The following is a 24,666-nucleotide window of genomic DNA, read 5'->3' as shown; positions in this document are numbered from 1 at the left end:
CGCCGGTCGTGTGTGCTGTCGGATCCATCACCTATAAATAGAGGACTTCATTTCACGCTCAGGTATCGAATCTCACCTCGAACTAAATAAGGAGTCCGATCTATACTGACTTGAGCGTCGGAGTGCTTGCCCTCTTGTGCAGGTCCACTCTAGTGTTCAGGTCGGAACCAGAGACCGGGTTCGAGCTCGATTCCTGAAGAACCGTTGTGCAAATTCCTGCATAAACATACGTAAAATTTCAAAATGGTTTTGGAAAAAGAAAAAATATAAAATTGAATTGGCTATTAAACAACCATGTTTTTGAAAAACTAAAAACCAAAAACCAAAAACCAAAAACAAAATGGTTATCAAACGGGCCCTTAATAATTCTGAAGTTCATTTGGAAGAGAATGTAGAGCCTAGTATCAATACTCAACTTGAAGTTGTAGAGCCAATTATTGGAATGGAGTTTAGTTTTGTGGGTGATGCATATAAGTTTTATGACAATTACGGAGGAAATGTTGGTTTTAATGTAAGGAAACAATATCGCATAATGAAAAAAATGGATAAATTTCAAGAACAATTTTTTGTTGTTCGAAGGAAGGGTTTCGCCAAGTAAACAAGCAAAGAGAAACTACTTCATATGTTCAACAAATTTCTAGGATTGGATGCAAAGCTCACATAAGATGCTTGCTTGGAAAGAATGGTCAATATAAAGTTGTATCTTTTAATAAAAATCACAATCATGAACTTGTTAGAACACCAATGAAGCATATTTTAAAAGTGAATAGTAGAATTTCCAATGTTCAAAAGACTCTAGCTTATGAGGTAGATAGATTGAAAATTTCAATTAAAGCGACCATGGAACTAACGAGTAGGAAAGTTGGTGGTAGAGAACATTTGGGATTCTTGAATAAAGATTATAGAAATTATATATACAAAAGCGAAAAGCAAGAATGTTAAAGGGAGAAGTTGAAGCACTATTGCAATATTTTCAAAAAAGACAAATGGGGAATTCTTCTTTCTTTTATGCATTGCAAATTGACGAAGATGACGTGATCACTAATATTTTTGGGGCTGATGCACGATCTATTTGTGATTGTGATCTTTTTGGAGATGTTATGTGTTTTGACACTATTTACCGAACAAATGAACTTGGACGACCATTTGTACCATTTATTAGGGTGAATCATCATAAACAATCAGTAGTATTTGGTGTAGCTTTACTTTATGATGAAACTACAGAGTCTTTTAAATGGTTGTTTGAAACTTTTCTCGTTGCAATATCTGGAAAGCAACCACAGACAATTCTTATAGTTCAATTTGCCGCAATGGCTAAAGCAATATGTGATGTCTTTCCTAAAGCTCAACATCGACTATGTGTTTGACATATTTTCCAGAATGCAGCTAAAAGTTTGAGTCATGTGTTTCATAGATCAAAAGAGTTCATTCATGACTTTAACAATTGTGTATATGATTATGAAGATGAAAATGATTGGTTGTTAGCATGACAATAAATGCTAGAAAAGTATAATCTTATAGACAATAAGTGGTTGAAAGATTTGTTTGAGTTGCGGGAAAAATGGGCAATGGTTTATGAGAGGCATACTTTTACGGCTAACATGAAAGCACACAACGAAGTGAAAGTATGAATAATGTACTGAATGTTGGGTTTTATGTCCTGAAACTCATAGTTTGAAAATTCCAGATATACTTTTATCTTTCAATAAAGTTGTTATTGAAGGTTTTAATCAATAAGTAGTTATTGATCCAATAAAATGTTCTTACTAGATCTAAATCCAATAAAATAAAGGATCCTAGACTGTTACCTGAGACTCAAACTCTATGTAAGAGACATAAATATGGATCAAGTTTGAGTTAACCGTCTAAATGGTCTATAGTATAGGAATAAGGTTGGGCGCCTTATTCTAGGGACACTATGGATGCGACCCACTTTGTAGCTAGTACAAACGATGTGATCCTAATTCGTTCATGTGAAGACATGTGAGTGGGGGTGTCCCGTGCAAAGAGTTTGCATAAGATCGGACCATGAGATAGTCACTTTTACTTTATAACACCGTTTACTGTTTGAAACTGACTATCTCGACTTTGATGGCCTAGGTAACTCGATCTTAATCCTAAGCTAATTATGAACTTCTGTTTACTCGGGATTACCCTTAGATCTGCATGGGTGAGAGCAGCTCAACAGCGCTGGCTCAATAAGCCTCCCATTTTAGGGGTAAGGCCCGGTAGATAGCTAGGGACATAGGGTGCAAGAAGGAATTCACTTCTACCCAATTTTAGGATAGTAGAAAGGTTGTTCTCTTAAGGGCTGAAACCAGGTCTTGAACAATAGGCGCCACCCTCATCAAAAGGTTTGAGAGGATTTATGATTTGATAGTTGGACTACAAATCATTGTTCATTAGAGGATCAATGGGACTTAAGGAACAAGAGGTAATTACATGGGTAAAGCGGTATTTTGACCTAGCTGTAATTACGAACAACTTGTGAAGGGTCGACTTACCGATCATGGTTATATCAAATGGACATAATATATCTACAGTGAAGAGAGTGCATCTACGGGCTTTAGTGGAGTGACCCGGTAGTTAACGAATGTTGGTTAACTAGATTAAAGAGTTTAACCGGTTAATCTCGGATCGTTGGAGCTCATAATCTGTAGGTCCATAAGGTCCCCTGGCTAGCTCATATAGGAATAAACTTGGAATAATTTGAAGGAATAATTCGAATCGTACGAATTAGGTTAATCATATGAGATATGATTAAGTAATTGATATATGATATCAATTTGAGAAATTTGGACAAAATATTTAAATAGGATTTAAATATTAAAATTATGAATGTGGATTCATAATCGGAGGCATGGATTTCATCAAACATCGGATTTTGGAAAAAGTCAAATAGTTGACTTTGACTAGAGAAAGTCAAAGGTTGACTAAAGTAGATTAAAATAATGTTTTTAACCAAGTTGATGAAAAATTCCACTAACTTGTTGAGTGGAACATTTAAATAATCTCAGAAATCCACTTTTTGACACTTAGCCATGCATGCATAAGTGGAATGTGTGTTGTAAGCTTTTGGTGAACTTAGACGTGCATTTTGACACTTAGCCATGCCATGCATGAGTGGAATGTGTGTTGTAAGCTTTTGGTGAACTTAGACATGCATTTTGACACTTAGCCATGCCATGCATAAGTGGAATATGTGTTGTAAGCTTTTGGTGAACTTTGAGATGCAAGAATTGCATGTAATTTGCTTATTTAAGAAGGCATTTGTTCAAACATTAAAGGTCTTGGAACCTTTGGCTATTTTTTCAAAAAAAAAAAAAAAAGCTTACATAACTCTTTTTAGCTCCACTTTTCTCTAAACTTTTCCTTCTCTAAAAAGAGTCCCACCACTCTATTCCAAGCCTTGAGAATAGCTAGGAAGATCTCTTGGTGGTCCTTCATTGGAGCTATTTGAAGATTTTTGAAAAGCTACAAAGGTTTGTATTTTTCTCTACTTATCTCTAAGCATCATAATGTATGATCATGCATGATTAATCCTAGGTTGTATTATGCATGTAGATTGTTATTTCGATTCTTGCTCACTTCCGCTGCGCATGTATGTATATTATCCATCACTGAAGAAATATCTGAAGCCTAGTAATGATATTTTGCGTTTCTTGGAACATCATGAAAGGGTTTTAACATATTGAAGATATGAGGAATTGATTGCCGATTTCAAAATGAATCAAACATCATCTGTCTTATTGTCAAATGTAGAAGTGTTACAACATGGTGTAGAAATTTATACACTAGAGATGTTTAAATTTTTCCAAAAATAGTATATGGATATTCTTAATTTACAAGGTTGGTAAGTATAATGGATATACCAATAATTGTGCTATTATACAAGTACGTGGAGTTAAGAGAAAGCCTACAATTGGTTGTCCTTGTAACTAGTTGAAAGATCCACTTGAAAAGAGGAGATGCAAAAAAAGGTGAAGGCGAACCAAGCTTCTTCGTCAAATCAATTAACACTTACACAAGTACAATATCAAACACTAGATCCTTAAATATATTTAGTTCTTCTAATAATTTTTTCTTGTTTTTTTTATTTAGGAAAATGGTCAAACTACTTTTGAGAAAGATACACAAAGGGAGATTATGAATTCTAGTCAAAATATTGATACATAGGCAAGAAAAGAAACATCTATAGATAAAAATTTCGGCACGTGCATTGATACATCTTTAAAATTTTTCTTATTAGGAGACTGATGAGCATACATAAAATTTGTTGTGGATTTTAAGCCAACAAGCAACATCTATAGATAAAAATGTTGGCACGTGCATTGATTGACAAAGTAATATATCATTTGCTCAATTATTTGAGGTAAATTATAGATTCAAATTAGATTAGCTTATTTGTTTAATGAATATTTGTTAATATTTCATATTATATACTTGTTTTGTAGGAAACTTTACTACAGGACAGCAAAACTCCGACCAACGATAAGGAGGTTGAAAATTAGAGTATTAGTTTGACTTGATCAAATTTATTTTCTAATATTTTGAATGAAAGAACTAGATAGAATTACCTTGTATTGAATGTTGTATGAAATTATAAATATTGGGTGTTTTCTATCATTCAATTTTTATTTGTCTTTTGTTGATTGATTAGCAGGAAACCATTTAATTTAAAAGGTGGGAAAAAAAGATAAAAAAAAGTTTAACTTTATCCTTTGTATATTCTTAAACCATGTGACATGGAAGTGACAGCTACGTTGTTGTAGAGATAGGGGTATTATTGTTTTTTTTTTCATAATTTGGGGCATTCATCTTATATAATCAATTTTTCACAATTTCCTCATTTTTGGTTGCTGACTAATAAGAAAACTCTCTCTCGTTTTTTAGTGGATGTAGGCCAAATTGGCTTAACCATTTTAATTTGTATCTTGATATATTTAATCTATTAACTCTTGCCTAAAATTTTTTGATATCTTACTATACTCAAGCTATTATTTTGCGATGGTGGTCATCTGAAACTAAAGGGAAACAAGAAAAAAAAATCGCAACTTTAATCCTGTTTATGCAAGGGTTTGTACAACGGTTCTTCACAAATCAAGCTCGAACCCGACCTCCGGTCCCGACCTGAACACTAGAGTGGACCTGCACAAGGGGGTAAGCACTCCGACGCTCAAGTCAGTATAGGTCGGACTCTGTATTTAGTTCGAGGTGAGATTCCATACCTGAGCGTGAAATGAAGTCCTCTATTTATAGGTGGTGGATCCGACAATACACACGACCGGCGGTTATATGTCTTTTCTCATGTCGGACCTGTCGGGTTCTGAGTAGATCGAACCACAACCAGGTCGAACCTTGGCGGCTATACTTAGCCTTTTTGGTAATAGGCGAACCCGGTCTCCACGGCAGGGCTGAGGTGGACCTAGGCAATTCTTTTTATTCAATTTCTTCAAACACCAGTAAAGGTCCTCCACGTGTCCTGGGTATGTTTTACCCCCAAACATTGGCCCCCTCTCTGTCAGGTTCGATCTCGACCTGGCAGAGAAGTTCATTCGATTCCATTCTGGACACGTGGCGACTTTTCATTTATAGAGGGAATATGACCGTTGCGAAAGACGTTTCGATCTGCCAGGTTGTCGGAGCACTCAAGTATTCCGTCGTTGCGGATCTCTAGAAGATCCTAGCCGCTCGTTGATTACACGTGTACGGCGTAGAGGTTTTTCCGATCAGCTATAAATAGTCCCGAAACTTCAGGTCAAACCTTACGTTCCCTAAATTTCTGGAGTTCGATCTGAAACCAGCTCGAACCTTCTGTAGGTCAGTCATTTTCGCTTTACTTCTTTTTCCAAATATGGTGGTTTTCTTGTCTTCCCCCTCCAGTAGTCATAGCCTGGGTAGTGTAGGTCGGACCATAAGTAGTTTGCCCCCCAAACCAAGTGACTCTAGGGGGGACTTAGCTCGTAGGTTAGAGTTCGAGTTGGAAGAGATAGAGAATTTTAGGTTTTCGGAAGATGGGGAGGATAGTGACACTTCCACCTCGGGCCAGGGTTTGGAATACCTTTTTAAAATGCCCGAGCATTATCTCGGACCCCTCTGTAGGGGGTTTAAAATTCCAAACGACATCCTCCTTAGGATTCCGGAGGAAGGGGAAAGAGCTGACAATCCTTCAGAGGGATGGGTCACTCTTTACTTAAAAATGTTTGAGTACGGTCTCAGACTTCCTCTCCACCCTTTTGCTCAAGAGTTCCTCAACCGAACTGGTTTGGCACCGGCACAAGTGGCCCCCAATGGATGGGGTGTCATTTCTGCCTTAGCCATTCTTTTTTGGTTGCGAGCTCGAGATGAGGACGAGGCCGAGCTACTAAGTGTCGAACAACTTCTTGGATGCTTCGAAGCCAAGAGGATAGCTAAGAAGCCTGGTCGGTACTACATGTGCGCAAGGAAAGGCGCGGGTGGTATAGTCAAGGGGCCGACCTCCATCAAAGGATGGGTAGGGAAGTGGTTCTTTGCCTCAGGGGAGTGGCTGGCAAAGGACGAGTCTGGTCGTGCCTTCTTTGATGTTCCCACTAGGTTTGGGAACTTAGGTATGGAGTCTTTCTTGTTTCCTTTCCTTTTAATTTCTTGCCTTTCACATCTAACTCGAACTTTTGTTTGCTTTGTGCAGTATCGATCAAGCCGATTCCCGAGCTCGCTCAAGCCACCTTCAACACCCTCAAACACTATAAAGACCACTTCCCAAGGGGCCGGAAGATCGGAACCTTGGTCACCGACAAGCTGCTCCAAGAGTCAGGATTACTGGACTACAATCCTTTAGTTCGTTCGAGGCCAAACTCCGAGCTTGGTAAGTCGTGCTCGATCTCAACTTCAATCTTATCTTTAAGTTTTCACTTCTGACTTTTCGTTTTATCCGTATTGCAGCCATGGTGTGTGGATTCACGACCAGCGTGAAGCATAAGTTTAAGGGCCATGCTTACGCCCTTAAGACAGCTCAAAGCTATGATCCAGTGACTCCTACTGTGGATCAACATGCAGCTCAGGACTAGGCTGGGCCATCTTCTGAAGTTCCAACTCCGGTGATCGAGTTGGATTCTACTGGGGAGCGCTCCAGGGAGAAGCACTCGAGGAACGAGTCCGGAGCGCTGGACGTGTCACCTCTATGCGAGGTGAGAGAGGGCTCTCCTCTGAAGAGGAGGAAGAAAAAGAAGAAAGCCACCTCCTCCTCGGAGGTTGGACCTCGTGGCCCCCTGCCCTCAAGCCACGCCGATCTGGTGGACGATCCTGAAGCTCGGATGGGGGGACATCCGACGTGAAGATGCGGTTCAGAATGGAACCGTCCAGCTCCAGGGTAAAGGACCAGGTGTTACGCATCTCGGCTGCATGCTTGGATCGCTGTCTCAGAAGAGCATCCAAGTTCGTGAGCGATCCAGGGTCCGTGCTGCAACGGACAATCGATCACGCTGTCGAGGTAAGATCTACTTCTAAACTTTGCTTTATTTTCCTAACTTGTGACTTAGTCTGACATGTGTTTGCCTTCTGTGCTCTACAGGCGTTCACTGCCTCCATCCATTCAGCAATCATGATCAAGGCCGAGCTGGACGGAAGGGAGGCCTTGGCAGTGAAAGAGAGGGAGAATTCTTCTGCTGCCTTGGAGGCTGCCACTACGCTCAAGGGCGAGCTGCTGAAGGCTCGGAGCGAGGTGGACATACTGAGGGCCGAGGTAGAAGCCAAGGCCGAGCTGCTGAAGAGGCATAAGGCCCACCTCCGAGCTGCCCACGCCATCACTAAAGGGCTGGAGAAGGAAAAGTTCCAACTCCTTAAGGAGAAGGACGACATGCTTCAGGCCCTTGAAGGGAAGGACGCTGCAATTGGGCGTCTTAATGCTGAACTGAAGGTGGAGAAGGAGCGCCTTACCAACGGAGCTCTCCTTGAAGCAGCCTTCAGGCAACACCCAGATTTTGATGGGTTTGCCAAAGACTTCAGCGATGCAGGCTTTAAGTTTCTGATGAAGGGCATCGCTGCTGATATGCCGCACCTCTAGGTTGACCTCGGCGATCTGAAGAATAGGTATGCTGAGAAATGAGCTTCTGGGCCTAACGGCACTCCAGGTCCTACATCCTTGGTGGATAAGTATGTTAGAGATTTGGACTCTGACTACTCCGACCCGGATGAAGACGAGGCCCCTAGTCAGGAGCCTACTGAGGTCGGCACTACCCAAGAGGGAGCTCCTTCTCAGCAGAACGGATCTCAGGAGGTCAACCTTCTGGGTTTTCAAGGCGAGCTATCTTCTCACCTCGGGAGCGGCTGAGCTTCCTCGTCGATTTTGTTGTTGTCTTTTATTATTTCTTTTGTAAGTCTTTGGGCCGAGCTGCGAGGTCTATAAGCCTTGGCTCTGTCCTTCAATTAATGAATTCTTCCTTCCTTACATTTGATTGCACTTCTGCATTGCAATTCTGTATCTAGCTCTGACTCTTTCTTCCATTACTTTTTCCTTAATTTTAAACTTGCTTTTGTAAGCCAGAACTCATATATGAATAATTTCCATCTCGCACCTCTTAACTCGTAAGTTTGAAGGATTGAGCGTGAGACAAACTCTTTTCACATCGCACCCTTAAGGTTTGAATTTGAGAGTTTCTTTAATTGGTCTTTAATATTTCTCCTCGAACTCATAAGTCCAGAAGATAATATTAAGCAATTTGAACTTTCTACATCGTACCTTTAACTTAAACGTTCAAATGGTTGAATTTTGAGTCCATAATTAATATTCACATCACACCTCGAACCCGTGGGTGTAGAGGATTGAATTTGATCAATTTTTGCCTTTTAAGTTTTTTGTGAGTCCGTGGCCCCCATTTAATTTCTGATCGAACTCGGAATCACGAAATTGAATAACTCCGTTTATTAAAAGTTCCGCCCCTTGAAAATTTTTACAAGTCCATTTTAGGACTATTTTGACATTTCAAGGGTAATAGTGCTTCAGGTGCTCCGCGTTCCATGGATGCGCAGCACTCTTCCTTCCAGATCGGCCAGCATATACGTTCCAGGTCGGACTATGCCTTTAACCTCGAACGGTCCTTCCCAACTCGGGTCAAGAGTGCTCACGTGACTTTGAATCATCCTTAAGACTAAGTGTCCAACTTGAAAGCTTCGAGGTCGGACTCGGGAGTTGTAATGTCTGGCCATTCTGTTCTGATACTCTGCTAAGCGCAGCTGAGCCATTTCCCTTTTTTCTTCCAATAAGTCCAGGTTAAGGAGTAGCTCTTCTTCGTTCTTCGCTGGCTCGTACTGCTCTACCTTGTCTGTTGGTATGCCGATCTCCACCAGTACAACGGCTTCGGAGCCAAAGGCTAGCGAGAACGGAGTTTCGCCAGTTGACTCTCTTGGGGTGGTCCGATATGACCATAATACTTCAGGTAGCTCCTCGGCCCACCTTCCCTTTCTGGAATTCAGTCTCAGCTTCAGTCCTTGTTTTATGATTTTGTTTATCGCTTCAACCTGCCCATTTGCTTTCGGATACGCAGGGGACGAACTGAGATGGCTTATGCCCAATTTTCTGCAAAGGTCCTTGAATTTTGCATTGTCGAACTACTTTCCGTTGTCTGTCACGATGGCGTTCGGTATACCGAAACGGCATACGATGTTTGACCATATGAAAGATGTGACGCTGGACTTCGTGATATGGGACAACGCCTCGGCCTCGGCCCACTTAGTGAAGTAGTCTACAGCGACGGCGGCGAACTTGGTTTGCCCTTTGCCTGGGGGAAAAGGACCTATGATGTCTACCCCCCATTGCGCAAATGGCCATGGGGCCGAGATGGGGGTTAAGCAGCTCGGGAGGCTGATGGATAATGTTTGCGAAGCGCTGGCAGTTGTCACAGGTCTTCACAAATTGTTTTGCATCGTGCTCAACAGTGGGCCAATAGTACCCTTGTCGAACCACCTTGGCCGACAACGACTTGGCCCGAGTGGTTTCCACACACCCCTTCATGGATTTCCCTAAGAATGTAGAGGCCTTCCTCGGGAGTCACACACTTAATCAGAGACAGGGAGAAACCACATCGGTACAACACTCCGTCTCGGAGTATGAACCGAGCTGCTCTCCGCGCCATCCTCTTTTGCTCTTTTGAATCTTGTGGCAGATTCCCTTTGATAAATTCCAAGATTGGATCCATCCACGAGGGCGATGGAGTGTCAATCTCCATCACGTCTGGATCCAGGATTGAAGGATTGTCTAAGATCTCCACTGGGACTGACCTGGCTAGGTCGGTCTCATATGCTGATGCCAATTTGGCTAAGGCATCAGCATTAGAATTTTCCGACCTTGGAACTTGACTAACCTCGTAAGTCTCGAATTGGGCGATGTGCGATCTTACCTTGCTTAGATATTTTTCCATTCGGGGGTCCTTCGTTTGATACTCCTCCTTAATCTAATTTACGATTAATTGGGAGTCGCTAAAGACCTTGATGTGACGGCCCCCAGTCCTTTGGCAATGCGCAGGCCTGCCAGGAGTGCTTCGTACTCGGCCTCATTATTTGAAGTCCGAAAGTTGAATCGCAGTGCATACTCAAATCGCTCACCGCCTGGTGCGAGCAAGAGGATTCCTGCCCCGCACCCCTTCTCATTGGAGGATCCATCAACGTAGATCGTCCATGGAAGGTCGGGTTTGACCAATTGAGGCGGTGGGGTGAGTTCTGCGATAAAATCGGCCACTGCTTGCCCTTTCAACGCAGTTCTTGGCTCGAACTGGATTTCATACTCGCTTAGCTTCATTGCCCACTTCATCAGGCGCCCTGATGTTTCTGGCTTATGGAAGATGTTCTTCAGGGGCAAGTTCGTAAGTACTATGACGGTGTGCGCTTGGAAGTACGACCTAAGTCTTCGGGCCGAGGTGACTAAAGGGAGAGCCAGCTTCTCCATTTGGAGGTATCTGGTCTCGGCCTCGGTCATGGCTTTACTTGTGTAATAGATAGGACTTTGGCGTACTCCTTCCTGCTTGACTAGGGTCGAGCTGACAGCGCTATCGGACACCGCCAAGTATAAGTGAAGCTTGTCTCCTGGCAGCGGCTTGGCGAGCAAAGGTGATGAGCAGAGGTAGTTCTTTAACTGTTTTAACGCTTGCTCGCACTCCGTTGTCCATTTGAAATGCCCTTTCTTCCTCAAGACCTTGAAGAAAGGAAGGCACTTATCTGTTGACCTCGAGACAAACTTGTTCAGAGCTGCAATCCTGCCATTGAGGCACTGAAGCTGTTTAAGAGTCTTGGGCGCTTCCATCTCGAGCACGACCTTTATCTTCTCTGGGTTGGCTTCGATCCCATGGTTGTTTACCATAAAACCAAGGAACTTCCCTGAGGAGACTCCAAAGACACATTTGGCTGGATTGAGCTTCATTTGATACCTTCGCAGAACTCCAAAGGCTTCGGTCAGATCGGAAAGATGCGACTTTGACTGCTTGCTCTTGACAAGCATATCGTCCACATATACTTCCATGCTCCGACCGATCTGCTTGGCGAACATTTTGTTTACCATCCTTTGGTATGTTGCGCCCGCATTTTTTAGGCCGAAGGGCATCACCTTGTAGCAGTACAGACCTTGGTCTGTTATAAATGCGGTATGATCTTGGTCTGGCACATGCATTTTGATTTGGTTGTATTCGGAGTAGGCATCCATGAAGGTGAGCAGCTCGTGCCTGACTGTTGCATCTACGAGCTGGTCGATCTTTGGCAGGGGGAAATAGTCTTTTGGGCATGCCTTATTTAAATTCGTGAAGTCCACGCACATTCTCCACTTCCCGTTGGATTTTTTAACTAATACAACATTAGAGAGCCACTCAGGATACAAAATTTCTAGTATATATTCAGCTTTTAAAAGTTTGTTAACTTCCTCAACAATTACATCACTCCTCTCCCTATTTACAGGTCTTCTTTTTTGCTTTACAGGTCGGAATGATGGGTCTATGTTGAGGCGATGCACCATGATCTTTGGGTCGATGCCAGGCATGTCCTCGTGAGACCATGCGAAGACGTCCGAGTTGGACCTGAGGAAGTTGATCAGCTCTTCCTTGTCAGTGGTCCCCAGCTTGGTTCCTATGCTTACTTGTTTTTCAGGGCTAATTAAGGGAACAAGCTCGAGCTCCTCTACTGGCGGGGAGAACTGCCTTTTGCCTTCCCTAGGTAGGTCGCTTTGATTGGTTTGCTCTTCCAGGGCATATACTGATTTCCCTTTAAGCGCGGATGCATAACACTCTCTTGAAGTCTTTTGCTCACCTCGGACTGTGCCCACTCCATTAGGGGTTGAGTACTTCAGGACTTGATGCAGTGTGGAGGGGACAGCCCGGAATGAGTGGATGATGGGTCTTCCGAAGATGGCGTTGTAGGCCGACTTGCCGTCGATCACCACGAACTCAGCCATTTGTGTTACCTGGGTAGCATCTTGCCCAATCGTGACCGGCAAGTCAATACACCCTTCTGGGGAGACCGATTCTCCAGAGAATCCAAGTAAGGGTGTTGGACTCTTTTTCAACTGTGACCTGGTCCACCCCAAGGCAAGATATGTCAGGAGGGACAAGATGTTGGCAGACGCGCCTCCATCTACCAACACTCTTCTGACCAGGATATGATTGATAAGGGGGCAATCACAAGTGCATCATTATGCGACAAGTGGACTCCCTCCAGATTGGTATCGCCGAAGGTAATGGAGCAAGTAGGTTTCTGCTCCCTGATGATGCATACCTCGCGTCTGGCCTCGCGAGCTAGCTCTTTCCTTTTGTTTCCAGATTGGCCCCCACTAGGGCCCCCAAAAATAGTGTTGATGACCGCAGGTCGGTCATCTCGACGAGGTGGCGTCCTCGAACGCTTCCTCTCTTCTTTTTCTCTACCGAGTTGGACCTCGACTTTCCTACAAATTTTTTGAAATAGCCATATTGAATGAGATCTTCAATTTGGCGCTTCAGCTCCAAGCAATTTGTCGTATTATGGCCGTGATCGCGATGAAAACGACAATATTTATCTTTGTTACGCTTTTCTGGGTCTCCTCGGAGCTTCTCAGGTCGCTTGAGGAGCTTTTCCATCCCACTTTCCTCGATGTTCGTAACTATCTCAGAGATGGGGATGGTGGTTGGAGTATAACGTTCGTAAGGTCGGCTTCGATTCTGGCCGATCTCCGACCGATGATACTCGGTTCTGCTGCCAGAAGAGGACGATTCCTTGTCCTTAGACTTAGAATCTGCCTTCCTCTTCTCTTGGCTTAGCTTCTTCTGGTCGATCTGCTTCTCAGGTCGGCTAGTCTTGGTTTGGAGGAGTTCTTGTCCATCGATGACTTTTTTCGCCTTTTGCAGAACTTCGGCGAAGGTTGCTGGAGCCTCCTCTCCGAGCTTCACGGTGAGGGTCTCATCGGCCAGGCCGGTGAGGAAGTAGCACATGGCCGAATCATCGGAGTAGTGCGCGACCTTCAGCTGCTCCTCCTGGAACCTCGTGACATACTCTCTCAGCGTCTCACCTTCCTTCTGTCTGATGGTGGCGAGGTGGGTCGCTGTCTTTCTATCGTAATGCCGAGAAGAGAATTGACTAATGAATTCTTTTCTCAGCTGGGAGTAGGTCGATATCAACCTAGCCGGCAGTCTTCGGTACCACAGGCGCGCGCTGCCTGTGAGCGCGATTTGGAAGGCGCGGCATTTTATCGCATCTGTTGCCGCTTGAAAGTCCATGAGGCCCTCGAAGACCTCAATATAGTCTTTCGGGTCCTTAGACCCATCATAAGGTTTCATGGTGGGAGTTTTAAACTTTGGTGGGATTGGAGCCTCCAGGATGTTCGAGGTGAATGGCGATTCTCCCAGGTCGCCATCGTCAAACGAGCACTCTTTCTTCTCGCACCTAGCTTTGAGCGCCTTGACCTGCTCGTCGAACCTGTGATTCATCAGATCGAACTCTTCCCTAGTGATCACAGCTTCTGGTGTTAAAGGTTTGTACTTTGATTGAGCCTTAAGGTCAGAGTTGGAGAACTCTCGGGAGTAGGACGGAGAGTCTTCTGGCTCCCGAGATGCTCTCTTCTTCTTATCAGTGAGGTGCTTTCTAAGATCGTTGTCCCGCAAGCTGTAATCCACCCCTTCATTGTCGGGAATGGGCTCGCGGTCGCCAGGGTGGATAGATGGAACTCCCTTCTCTCCGGGTGCGCCTGAGACCTTAGAGGGAGACGCTGTTCGGTTAGCACGTGTCGCCTCGGCGTACATTTCTTCCATCGTGCTCAGCCGATGGCGCATATCATCCAACTCGCGCTGGAGAGTAGACAAAGCCCCAGGGTCTGCCGCCGGGTTGGCCCTTCGGGAGGCGTTTCTCGAGGTCCCACCTCGACCTCGATTGGCCTTTGAAGGTTTCGGGTGAGCAGGGGGTAACTCTTGGTTTGCATGGCGGGCAGATCTGCGCGGCAGATCTCCCTCTTGTCCTGCTCGGACCTGGTCCTCGACTATTCTCGCGTTGAGGTCTCGCTGAGTGCCGTTATCAGCATTCATGCCCTTCCGTTCTGTCGTATTAGCAGAATTCGTTGGCTGCACCATCTTTGCGTATATTTTCTAGATCGGGATGACTTAAGATGTACTCGTCTCCCCACAGACGGCGCCAAATGTTTATGCAAGAGTTTGCACAACGGTTCTTCACAAATCAAGCTCGAACCCGACCTCCGGTCCCGACCTGAACACTAGAGTGGACCTGCACAAGGAGGTAAGCACTCCGACGCTCAAGTCAGTATAGGTCGGACTCTGTATTTAGTTCGAGGTGAGATTCCATACCTGAGCGTGAAATGAATCCCTCTATTTATAGGTGGTGGATCCGACAGTACACACGACTGGCAGTTATATGTCTTTTCTCATGTCGAACCTGTCGGGTTCTGAGTAGATCGAACCACAACCAGGTCGAACCTTGACGGCTATACTTAGCCTTTTTGGTAATGGGCGAACCCGGTCTCCTTGGCAGGGCCGAAGTGGACCTAGGAAATTCTTTTTATTCAATTTCTTCAAACACCAGTAAAGGTCCTCCACGTGTCCTGGGTATGTTTTACACCCAAACAAATCCAATGTCCCAAAAATTCTTCAATTACATCTTTGCAAAATGGTTACGGAAAAAAAAAAAAACTGCAGAAGCCTCCATTTAAAATTAGAAGACAATAAGATGCGAAACGAAATTATAGAAGAGAAAAAAATGATATAATGTTACGGGACTTGATCTCAGCAATAATTTAAAGCTATAAAAATTAAAAAAGAAAAAATATATATGTACCTTTAAATTGTGGAGATGTATTTTTATACGGTAAACTTAACTACATTATATTGGAAAAAAAAAGAGGTTCCGATGCTGCATAGGTTGAGAAGAAAAAGGAGACTGAATAAGAGAAAAAAAGGAGGTGAGAAGGTGGAGAGAGAAAAACAAAGGGAAACAAATTGTCGCACACTTTCTAAAAAAACTAAAAGAAATTTTGATGAGATGATTAGTTTTAATAAATTAATTAAAAAAAGAATAGCTTAATATTTGTCTTTTTATTACAGGGCCACGTGAGTTTAAGGAGCACACTCCTCCCTAACGTTAAGGTGGGAAGTTTTTTCCTTATTTAGTCAATAACAAGATTGGAAAATAATACGAGAGTTTTAAATTCTACCAACCTAAAAAAAAGAAAGGAAAAAAATGCCATGCATGCAATATACTTGTATGTACCAAATCCCTTCTATTAACTACGACACTCTAATTTGTTTTACCATATTGTAACATACTTTTTACTTTAATTAAAAATGTTAATGATTGGGACTACATAGAGTCAAAATTCATTCTAAATTCAACCACGTAATTGGAACTTTTTGGAGTTGCATAAACCATCAAAGTATGTAACCATAAAGTTTAAATTTAACCAAGAATTCAACATTATAACCATGTCCAAGACCAGATGAAAAATCAGACGAGAATTCTAACTAAGAAATTCTTGCAGATCACCTTTTATCCATTCCTTTTCATATCCCCAATTCTTATTCCTTCTTTCCTTCTTTTTTAAATAACCAAAACTGAGATCTGAGAACCTAGAAGAAGAATCAAGTTCTATTGAAGCTCAAAGGGCACAAAAAAGAAGAAAAATTCCTAAGAAAAAATAGGAAAACCCTAAAAAAACTAGAACCAAAATGAAACACAACACACGAATAGGAGCTTATTCAGGAGAACAGAACAGAAAAGCTTCGGTGTTGGGAAGTCTTGGGGCGCTTGAGGGCACTTTTGATGATCAGCGCCGGAGAAGAAGCAGCATTGGAGGGCCTATTGGTCGCTGCTTCTAGTTGTTGAGTCTCCGAATGAGAAGCCGGCAAAGGGTTTGCCGAAAACGGTGGTGGAAGGCCTTCGAAGAGATTTTCGGCATAAAGGCAGTATTGTTTTTTACCCACTTTTTTTTTCTTCAAAATCTACGTTCTTTACTGACATCATCATGATATCAAATTACTTTCACTACTGTAGAACCAAAAAATTTGGGCCAGTCATAAACGGCCACGTCATTATCTATTTTATTTAGGGATTAATTATATATTAACTTTAAATTAAAATTAAAGATAATTTGACAATTAAAATATGTAATTGGGTCATATGAGTATTGGACTTGGAATCGATTTGGTTCACAATCTTGGCCCAAAACCCAATTTACCATGAAATAAAGTGGATTAATATTTAAATTTAAATAAATCCATTTAAAGAATTGGGCTTGGCCCAAAATTACCCAAGCCCAATGGCCCACCAAAACCTATGGAAACCTCTATAAATAGAGGGGACCTCATTCATTTTGGAGGTTCAGAATTTCAGAATTGAGAGAATTCACACCAAATTGAAGAATCTCTAAAGACTTGAAGATTCGAAGACCAACTTGAAGACTTTGAATACTCAAAGACTTGAAAACTTTCGAAGAACATATAACTTCTATCCAAATTCAAGAACAAGCATCTCAATCTTCACATCAAGTTCGAGAGAAAGAATCAGAGGATAAAGATTAGAGATTGAATCCACTATACAACACATACTACAAATATAAAAGTTCAACTCCACGAACTATAATTTCTCCGGAAATCTCGTGTGAACAAATTGGCACGCCCAGTGGGACAATCTCTACCTCTCATCTCCTTCTCAAGACTTAAAGTTTTTCAAGAAAATCAATGGAATTTAAAAAGGCTTCTACAACAGCTGTTTACATGAGTAACCTTCATATGGGTCATATCACCTATGGTTGCTCTGATGAATTCCAACTACGGGAACATCAAACTCCTCATGTTGTTGCAAACAAAGTAATGATGCTGCAAGAAACATCTATTGAAAATGAGTTTCTTGTTAATCATAACCTCTTATTTGATCTTAATCCTGAAATTGTCTCTGTTATGATGATTCATGCAAGTACTATGGATGAAAAAATGGCTGAAATGGAAAAGAAGCTCGCTGCATTGATGAAGACAGTTGAAGAAAGAGATTATGAAATCGCTTCCTTGAAGAATCAGATTGAAAACAGAGATGTTGCTGAGTCGAGTCAAACCCTTGCTATTAAGATAAATGATAAGGGAAAAACTATCGCTCAAGAAAATCAATCGCAATATTCCACTTCGATCGCTTCGCTGTCTGTTCAATAGCTCCAAGATATGATCACGAACACGATCAGAGCGCAATACGACGAATCTTCTCAAAGCTCCCTCTTGTATTCTAAGTCATATACTAAGAGGATTAATGATCTGAGAATGCCTGCTGGATACCAACCTCCAAAATTTCAGCATTTCGATGGGAAGGGCAATCCCAAACAATATATTGCTCACTTCGTCGAAACTTGTGAGAATGCTGTTACAAGAGGTGATCAATTGGTCAAGCAGCTCGTCCGAACATTAAAGGGAAACGCCTTTGACTTGTATACTGATCTCGAGCCTGAAACGATCGAGAGTTGGGAACAGCTTGAAAGAGAATTCCTAAATCGCTTTTACAGTACGAAGAGAACCGTCAGCATGATGAAGCTCACAAACTTCAAACAAAGAAAAGGCGAACCAGTTGTTGAATATATCAACCGATGGAGAGCTCTAAGTCTTGATTGTAAAGATAGGCTTACTGAACTATCCGCTATCGAATTATGCACTCAAGGTATGCATTGGGAACTTCTTTACATCCTTCAAGGTATAAAACCTCACACCTTTGAAGAGCTAACAAGTCGTGCTCACGATATGGAGCTAAGCATTGCTAATCGAGGAAGTAAGGATTCTTTAGTGCTGGACTTAGAGAAAGAAAGCAAAAGTGTTGAGAAAACTTCAAATGAATTTTTTGGTGTAAACACAATCTCTCCCAAGTTGTTTTCAAAAATAAAAGGGAAGAGAATTGAGAAGCAACAAGGAAATAGGAAAAGATGGCTAAGCTTGAAGGAAATACAAGAAAAAGGTCCATCCTTTTCCTGATTCCGATATCCCTTATATGTTGGAACAACTACTGGAAACACGACTGATAGTACTTTCTGAGTGTATACGGCCAGAAGAAATGGGTAAAGTTGATAATCCAAAATATTGCAATTACCACCGAGTTATCAGTCATCCAGTGGAAAAGTGTTTTGTCCTAACAGAGCATATCCTAAACTTAGCTCGAGAAGGAAAGATTGAGCTGGATTTCAATGAAATAGCTCAATCAAATCACGCTGCAGTAATAACAAATATAGGCAGCCAAACACCTCAAAGTCTATTCTACAATAAGAGGATAAACTTGATCAAATTTGGAACGTTGAAGCCTATATCTGTTCACTCTCAACGGAAGACTTCAAGAAATACCATTAAAGATCTTGTCAAATCTGTCAATCAGGGAGAGGAAAATTGGGCTCCTCAGAAGAAACAAAAACAAAGTGTTGCTCAGAAGAAGTCATTTATGCTCAGCAAAGAGCATGAACACCAAGGAAATAAGGATTCAAGGAAGCCTAAATCAGAGAGGAAAGAAAATAAAGACTCCTTTCGACCCCAGATATCGGCGACCTTAAAAGAATTTTTTCCCAAAAAAATTCTTCTATATAAAAAAGAAGAAAGAAAATCTTGCAAGTTCATATTACATAAATGTGGAAGAGGTTGACAACTTTAAAATAACTGAGCAAAGGGCTTCTGTCTTCGATCGCATCAAAACTTCAACTACTCGACCTTCGGTCTTCCAGAGGATGATTATGGCCACAACAAAAGAAGAAAATCAATGTTTTATTTCCATCTCCATTCAACCTTCAGTCTTTCAAAGGCTAAGCGTCTCCACGTCAAAGAAAAATCAATCTTCGACATCTGCTTTTGATTGTTCAGAAGTGATAGGCGATCAATTTGAAAAAACGATGAAGACCCTGAAGGCGAAATCATTTGCTGAAGTGAATGATGACAAGAAAATTCACAGCATTGTTCCTTCCCGTATGAAGAGAAAATTCTCTCTTCTCATAAATACAGAAGGTTCCTTTAAAGTAAAACAAAAGCTCATCATCTCAACCAATCCTAAAAATGGAGGATGTGATGAAAGTTGTAATGAAAATGAGAGCATATGAAATATAAACACTCCTTATCGTAAGAGTCTAAACTACATGATACTCCTGGCCCACGTGAGTTTAAAAGGTGAATGACCCAAAAAAAAATCTTGTATTTGAACTACGTTATGACCTGATCTCTTCCTAGGATACGTAGGCAGCTTAAAGAAATCTTTAAGTTCAGTTGAAGTTTTTATAAAAAAAAAAAAACTTAAAAAAAAAATATGGCGACACCACAGTAACGCTGCAAAACATAACCTTACCAAGAGTGACGATACGACGCTTAACCCTATTGAACGCTAGCTTTGTAGTTGAATGAAGGATGGTCACTGGGGGCATATACCATCAAATTAGGTTGTGCCCCTCATGATAAGTATCATCCCTCAAACTTGATCCTTGCTTGATGGTTGGCGAAAATGTTGCAGCCGATTGATCGTTGGTGAAGATATTGCAGGCGATTAATCGTTAGCGAAGAAGTCGCAATCGCTTGATCCTTGGCAAATGAATTATAGCTGCTTGATCATTGGCAAATATATTGCAAACTTGATCGTTGGCAAAGATATTGCACCCGCTTGATGGTTTACGAAGAAGTTGCAATCACTTAATCATTGGCGAAGAAGTTGCAACCAATTTATTGTTGGCGAAGATGTTGCAGACGCTTGATCGTTGACGAAGATATTGCAACTGATTGATCATTAGCGAATAAGCTGTAGCCGCATGATCGTTAGTAAAGAAATTGCAGCTTTGCGAAAAAAATTGTAGCCGCTTGATCGTTGGTGAAGAAATTGTAGCCGCTGAATGTTGTCCCTATATAGGCGTCATCCCCGAAAGAATGGTAGCCGTGAAGGATACTTCACCAAATTAGGTGGCCTTGTCCCGCGAGGGTGTGTGAGTCGAACGATATCCCTATATAGGCGTCATCCCCGAAAGAATGGTAGCCGTGAGGGATACTTCACCAAATTAGGTGACCTTGTCCCGCGAGGATGTGTGAGCCGGACGATATCCCTATATAGGCGTCATCCCCGAAAGGATGGTAGTCATGAGGGATACTTCACCAAATTAGGTGGCCTTGTCCCGCGAGGATGTGTGAGCCGGACGATATCCCTATATAGGCGTCATCCCCGAAAGAATGGTAGCCATGAGGGATACTTCACCAAATTAGGTGGCCTTGTCCCGCGAGGATGTGTGAGCCGGACGATATCCCTATATAGGCGTCATCCCCGAAAGGATGGTAGCCCTGAGGGATACTTCACCAAATTAGGTGGCCTTGTCCCGCGAGGATGTGTGAGCCGGACGATATCCCTATATAGGCGTCATCCCCGAAAGGATGGTAGCCGTGAGGGATACTTCACCAAATTAGGTGGCCTTGTCCCGCGAGGATGTGTGAGCCGGACGATATCCCTAAATAGGCGTCATCCCCGAAAGGATGGTAGCCCTGAGGGATACTTCACCAAATTAGGTGGCCTTGTCCCGCGAGTATGTGTGAGCCGGACGATATCCCTATATAGGCATCATCCTCGAAACGATGGTAGCCGTGAGGGATACTTCACCAAATCAGGTGGCCTTATCCCACGAGGATGTGTGAGCCGGACGATATTCCTATATAAGCGTCATCCCCGAAAGGATGGTAGCCGTGAGGGATACTTCACCAAATTAGGTGGCCTTGTCCCGCGAGTATGTGTGAGCCGGACGATATCCCTATATAGGCGTCATCCCCGAAAGGATGGTAGCCGCGATGGATACTTCACCAAATTAGGTGGCCTTGTCCCGCAAGGATGTGTGAGCCAGACGATATCCCTATATAGGCGTCATCCCCGAAAGGATGGTAGTCGTGAGGGATACTTCACCAAATTAGGTGGCCTTGTCCCGCGAGGATGTGTGAGCAGAACAATATCCCTATATAGGCGTCATCCCTGAAAGGATGGTAGCCGTGAAGGATACTTCACCAAATTAAGTGGCCTTGTCCCGCGAGTATGTCTGAGCCGAACGAGATCCCTATATAGGCATCATCCCCGAAAGAATGGTAGTCGTGATGGATACTTCACCAAATTAGGTGGCCTTGTCCCGCGAGGATGTGTGAGCAGGACGATATCCCTATATAGGCTTCATCCCCGAAAGAATGGTAGCCGTGAGGGATACTTCACCAAATTAGGTGGCCTTGTCCCGCGAGGATGTGTCAGCCGGACGATATCCCTATATAGGTGTCATCCCCGAAAGGATGGTAGCCGTGAGGGATACTTCACCAAATTAGGTGGCCTTTCCCCGTGAGTATGTGTGAGCCGGATGGTATCCCTATATAGGCGTCATCCCCGAAAGGATGGTAACCGTGAGGGATACTTCACCAAATTAGGTGGTCTTGTCAATCCTTGGATTATCTTTGCTGCAAGAGAGAGGAAAAAAGCAAACAAAAAGGAGAAAAGAAAAATCAAGATGAAGACAAACCTTGATAATTAGGTGAAGCACGAAAGTTTGATATCCCAATTCCAATAGAAGAAGCGACAAAATAAAGTTAGCTCCTAAAAAAAAAAGAACGCACTGTTAAAAGAAATTGTTGGGAGAAATACTTTTAAGTTGAAAAGAAAGGAAAAAAAATATTTCTAAAATTTGAATACAAGAGAAGTAAAAAAAAAAAGAGAGAGAAGAAAAAAAGGAAAGAATGAGAGAAATTTTAAAGCCAACCTTTTCACTGGACTTCTGCTGTGCTTCTACAAATGCACGAGAAGACTCAATTTATAGGCAACATTTTGGGGTTTAAATCAGAATAACAAATCAAATCCTAACTCAAATATGATTCATTTTTCAAATTATGGTTGGAAATTTGATTGGATTCTTAATTTAAATTTGACCAAAATCAAATCCCAACTCAAAGATGATTCCTTTTTCAAATAATGGTTGGAAATTTGATTGGATTCTTAAGTTGACCCAAATCAAGTCCCAACTCACGATTCCTATTCAAATTCGAAATTGAAATCTGGTGGGATTTTAACTGAGCTTCCAAGTAGGATTTTTTTTTTTCAAATTCAAATTCAAAATTTGATTGGATATCAAATTTAAATTCATCTTTGACTTAAATTCATCTTTTTTATTGCACAATATTTTCGAAATTCAGCCACAATTATATTTGGCATAAATTTCGAAAAGGGGGCATTTGTAGAACCAAAAAATTTGGGCCAATCATAAACGGCCACGTCATTATCTATTTTATTTAGGGATTAATTATATATTAACTTTAAATTAAAATTAAAGATAATTTGACAATTAAAATATGTAATTGGGTCATATGAGTATTGGACTTGAAATCGATTTGGTTCACAATCTTGGCCCAAAACCCAATTTACCATGAAATAAAGTGGATTAATATTTAAATTTAAATAAATCCATTTAAAGAATTGGGCTTGGCCCAAAATTACCCAAGCCCAATGGCCCACCAAAACCTATGGAAACCTCTATAAATAGAGGGGACCTCATTCATTTTGGAGGTTCAGAATTTCAGAATTGAGAGAATTCACACCAAATTGAAGACTCTCTAAAGACTTGAAGATTCGAAGACCAACTTGAAGACTTTGAATACTTAAAGACTTGAAAACTTTCGAAGAATATATAACTTCTATCCAAATTCAAGAACAAGCATCTCAATCTTCACATCAAGTTCGAGAGAAAGAATCAGAGGATAAAGATTAGAGATTGAATCCACTATACAACACATACTACAAATATAAAAGTTCAACTCCACGAACTATAATTTCTCCGGAAATCTCGTGTGAACAACTACCACTCCTCTATCTTTATCTCTTCCATCTCTTCCCCTTTCTCCTCCCATTTTTCGCTCTCTCTTTACTCTGTCTCACTCAACTCTCCCTCTCCAAGATTGTTTTTGTAATTAAAACAAGATTAATTAAATTTGAAATTTGAAATCTAATTATAATTAAAACTACGAGACATTAAATGAGATTTAAGAGGATTGAGGAAAGATTTAAGGATAGGATTAAATTTTAAATTTGAATACCAAACGACTAAAATTAAGGAGATTGAGGAGAAGTTGAGATTCTGTTTCTCTCGATTCCAATTTTAAAATTTTTAATTAACAAAATATTTAATCTCTAGATTATTTGTTAATCATTTTAAATTTGAATTTGACCAAACCGTTTCGAAATTTATTTATTTAGTTAGGATGAATTTAATCCTGTTATGATTTCATTTAAATGAACTAAATTTTATTATTATTACTATTATTATTTTGTAGATAAACGACATTATCAATATTTTACGATATCTCTTCTTCTCTATCCATCTCCTTCTCAGATTTGATAAGTTTAAAATTCCTTTAATCAATTTCTCAATTTCTTTCATTTCTTCATAAAGTAATTATGACAAAAATAAAAAGTAAAACCATAAAAAATAAATAAGAACCCATGAAAAGGATGAGAGTGGAAAAAAAAATTCGAGGATCGAAAATTATAGCAATTATAGCAAGTTGAAATTTTTTTAATCAATTTCTTCCTCAAATCATGAAAAAAACCAAAGATGAAAAAAGAACAAAGAAAATATATTAAAAAAAATCAGGATGAAATGAATCTTTTTCTCCCTCCATCTAGGTCATATGTATCATTCTTGGTCTCCATCTTGTTCTCCATCAGGTCCTCTCGCTCAAAATCTCGCTCTCTCTCTCGATCTCAGTCAAGATCTTGCTCACAGTCTTAGTCTCGCTCTCGATCAGATCTGATAGGTGCGCGAAGGCGAGAAAGTCGTTGGATTTTAGAGAGAGAAAGGTGCGAGGAAGAGGAAGAGAAGAGATCGCTGGATTTTTTAGAGGGGGTGTGAGGAAGAGAGAGTGAAGGGCAGTGTGAAGAAGAGAGAGAAAGATTGGGTGTGGAGTGAGGGGGTGTGAGGAAGAGAAAGGGGAGAGAGAGATAGATGTAGGCATAGAGTGGAGGGGAGTGTGAGAAAGAGAGAGGAAACCCTATTTTTAGAGAGAGAGAAAGAGGGTGTGAGGAAGAGAAAGGAAAATTAATTTTTACGGTTGAAAAAATCGAGAGGAAGATGGAAAGAGAGGAAGATGGAAATACAAAATAATAATAATTACAGAAGAGAGAGAAATCGTGAATGAAAAAAGAAAAGAAAAGAAGGAATAGAAGACAAAGAAAGAATGA

At 41.5% G+C, this 24,666-nt stretch overlaps 1 protein-coding gene and 1 pseudogene across 1 annotated transcript; both read left to right on the top strand.

Annotated features, from left to right (window-relative positions):
- The first annotated feature begins 340 nt into the window (after nt 1-340).
- On the top strand, nt 341-4,511 carry LOC148210869 (protein FAR1-RELATED SEQUENCE 5-like; annotated as a pseudogene).
- On the top strand, nt 3,303-7,046 carry LOC148210868 (uncharacterized protein At3g60930, chloroplastic-like). The gene is made up of 4 exons (XM_088125227.1): nt 3,303-3,482; nt 4,455-6,587; nt 6,668-6,844; nt 6,922-7,046. Exons 2-4 carry the CDS (start codon nt 5,855-5,857, stop codon nt 7,044-7,046), a joined length of 1,035 nt encoding a protein of 344 aa, XP_087981353.1. The 5' UTR covers nt 3,303-3,482; nt 4,455-5,854.
- The last annotated feature ends 17,620 nt before the right edge of the window (nt 7,047-24,666 follow it).

This window comes from Momordica charantia (assembly GCF_013281855.1).
Source record: "Momordica charantia cultivar OHB3-1 chromosome 6 unlocalized genomic scaffold, Mcharantia_2.0 BLBB01000006.1, whole genome shotgun sequence".
Taxonomy (NCBI): Eukaryota; Viridiplantae; Streptophyta; class Magnoliopsida; order Cucurbitales; family Cucurbitaceae; genus Momordica; species Momordica charantia.
Note: the sequence above shows the minus strand (reverse complement) of the source record. Positions and strands in the feature narration are given on the sequence as shown.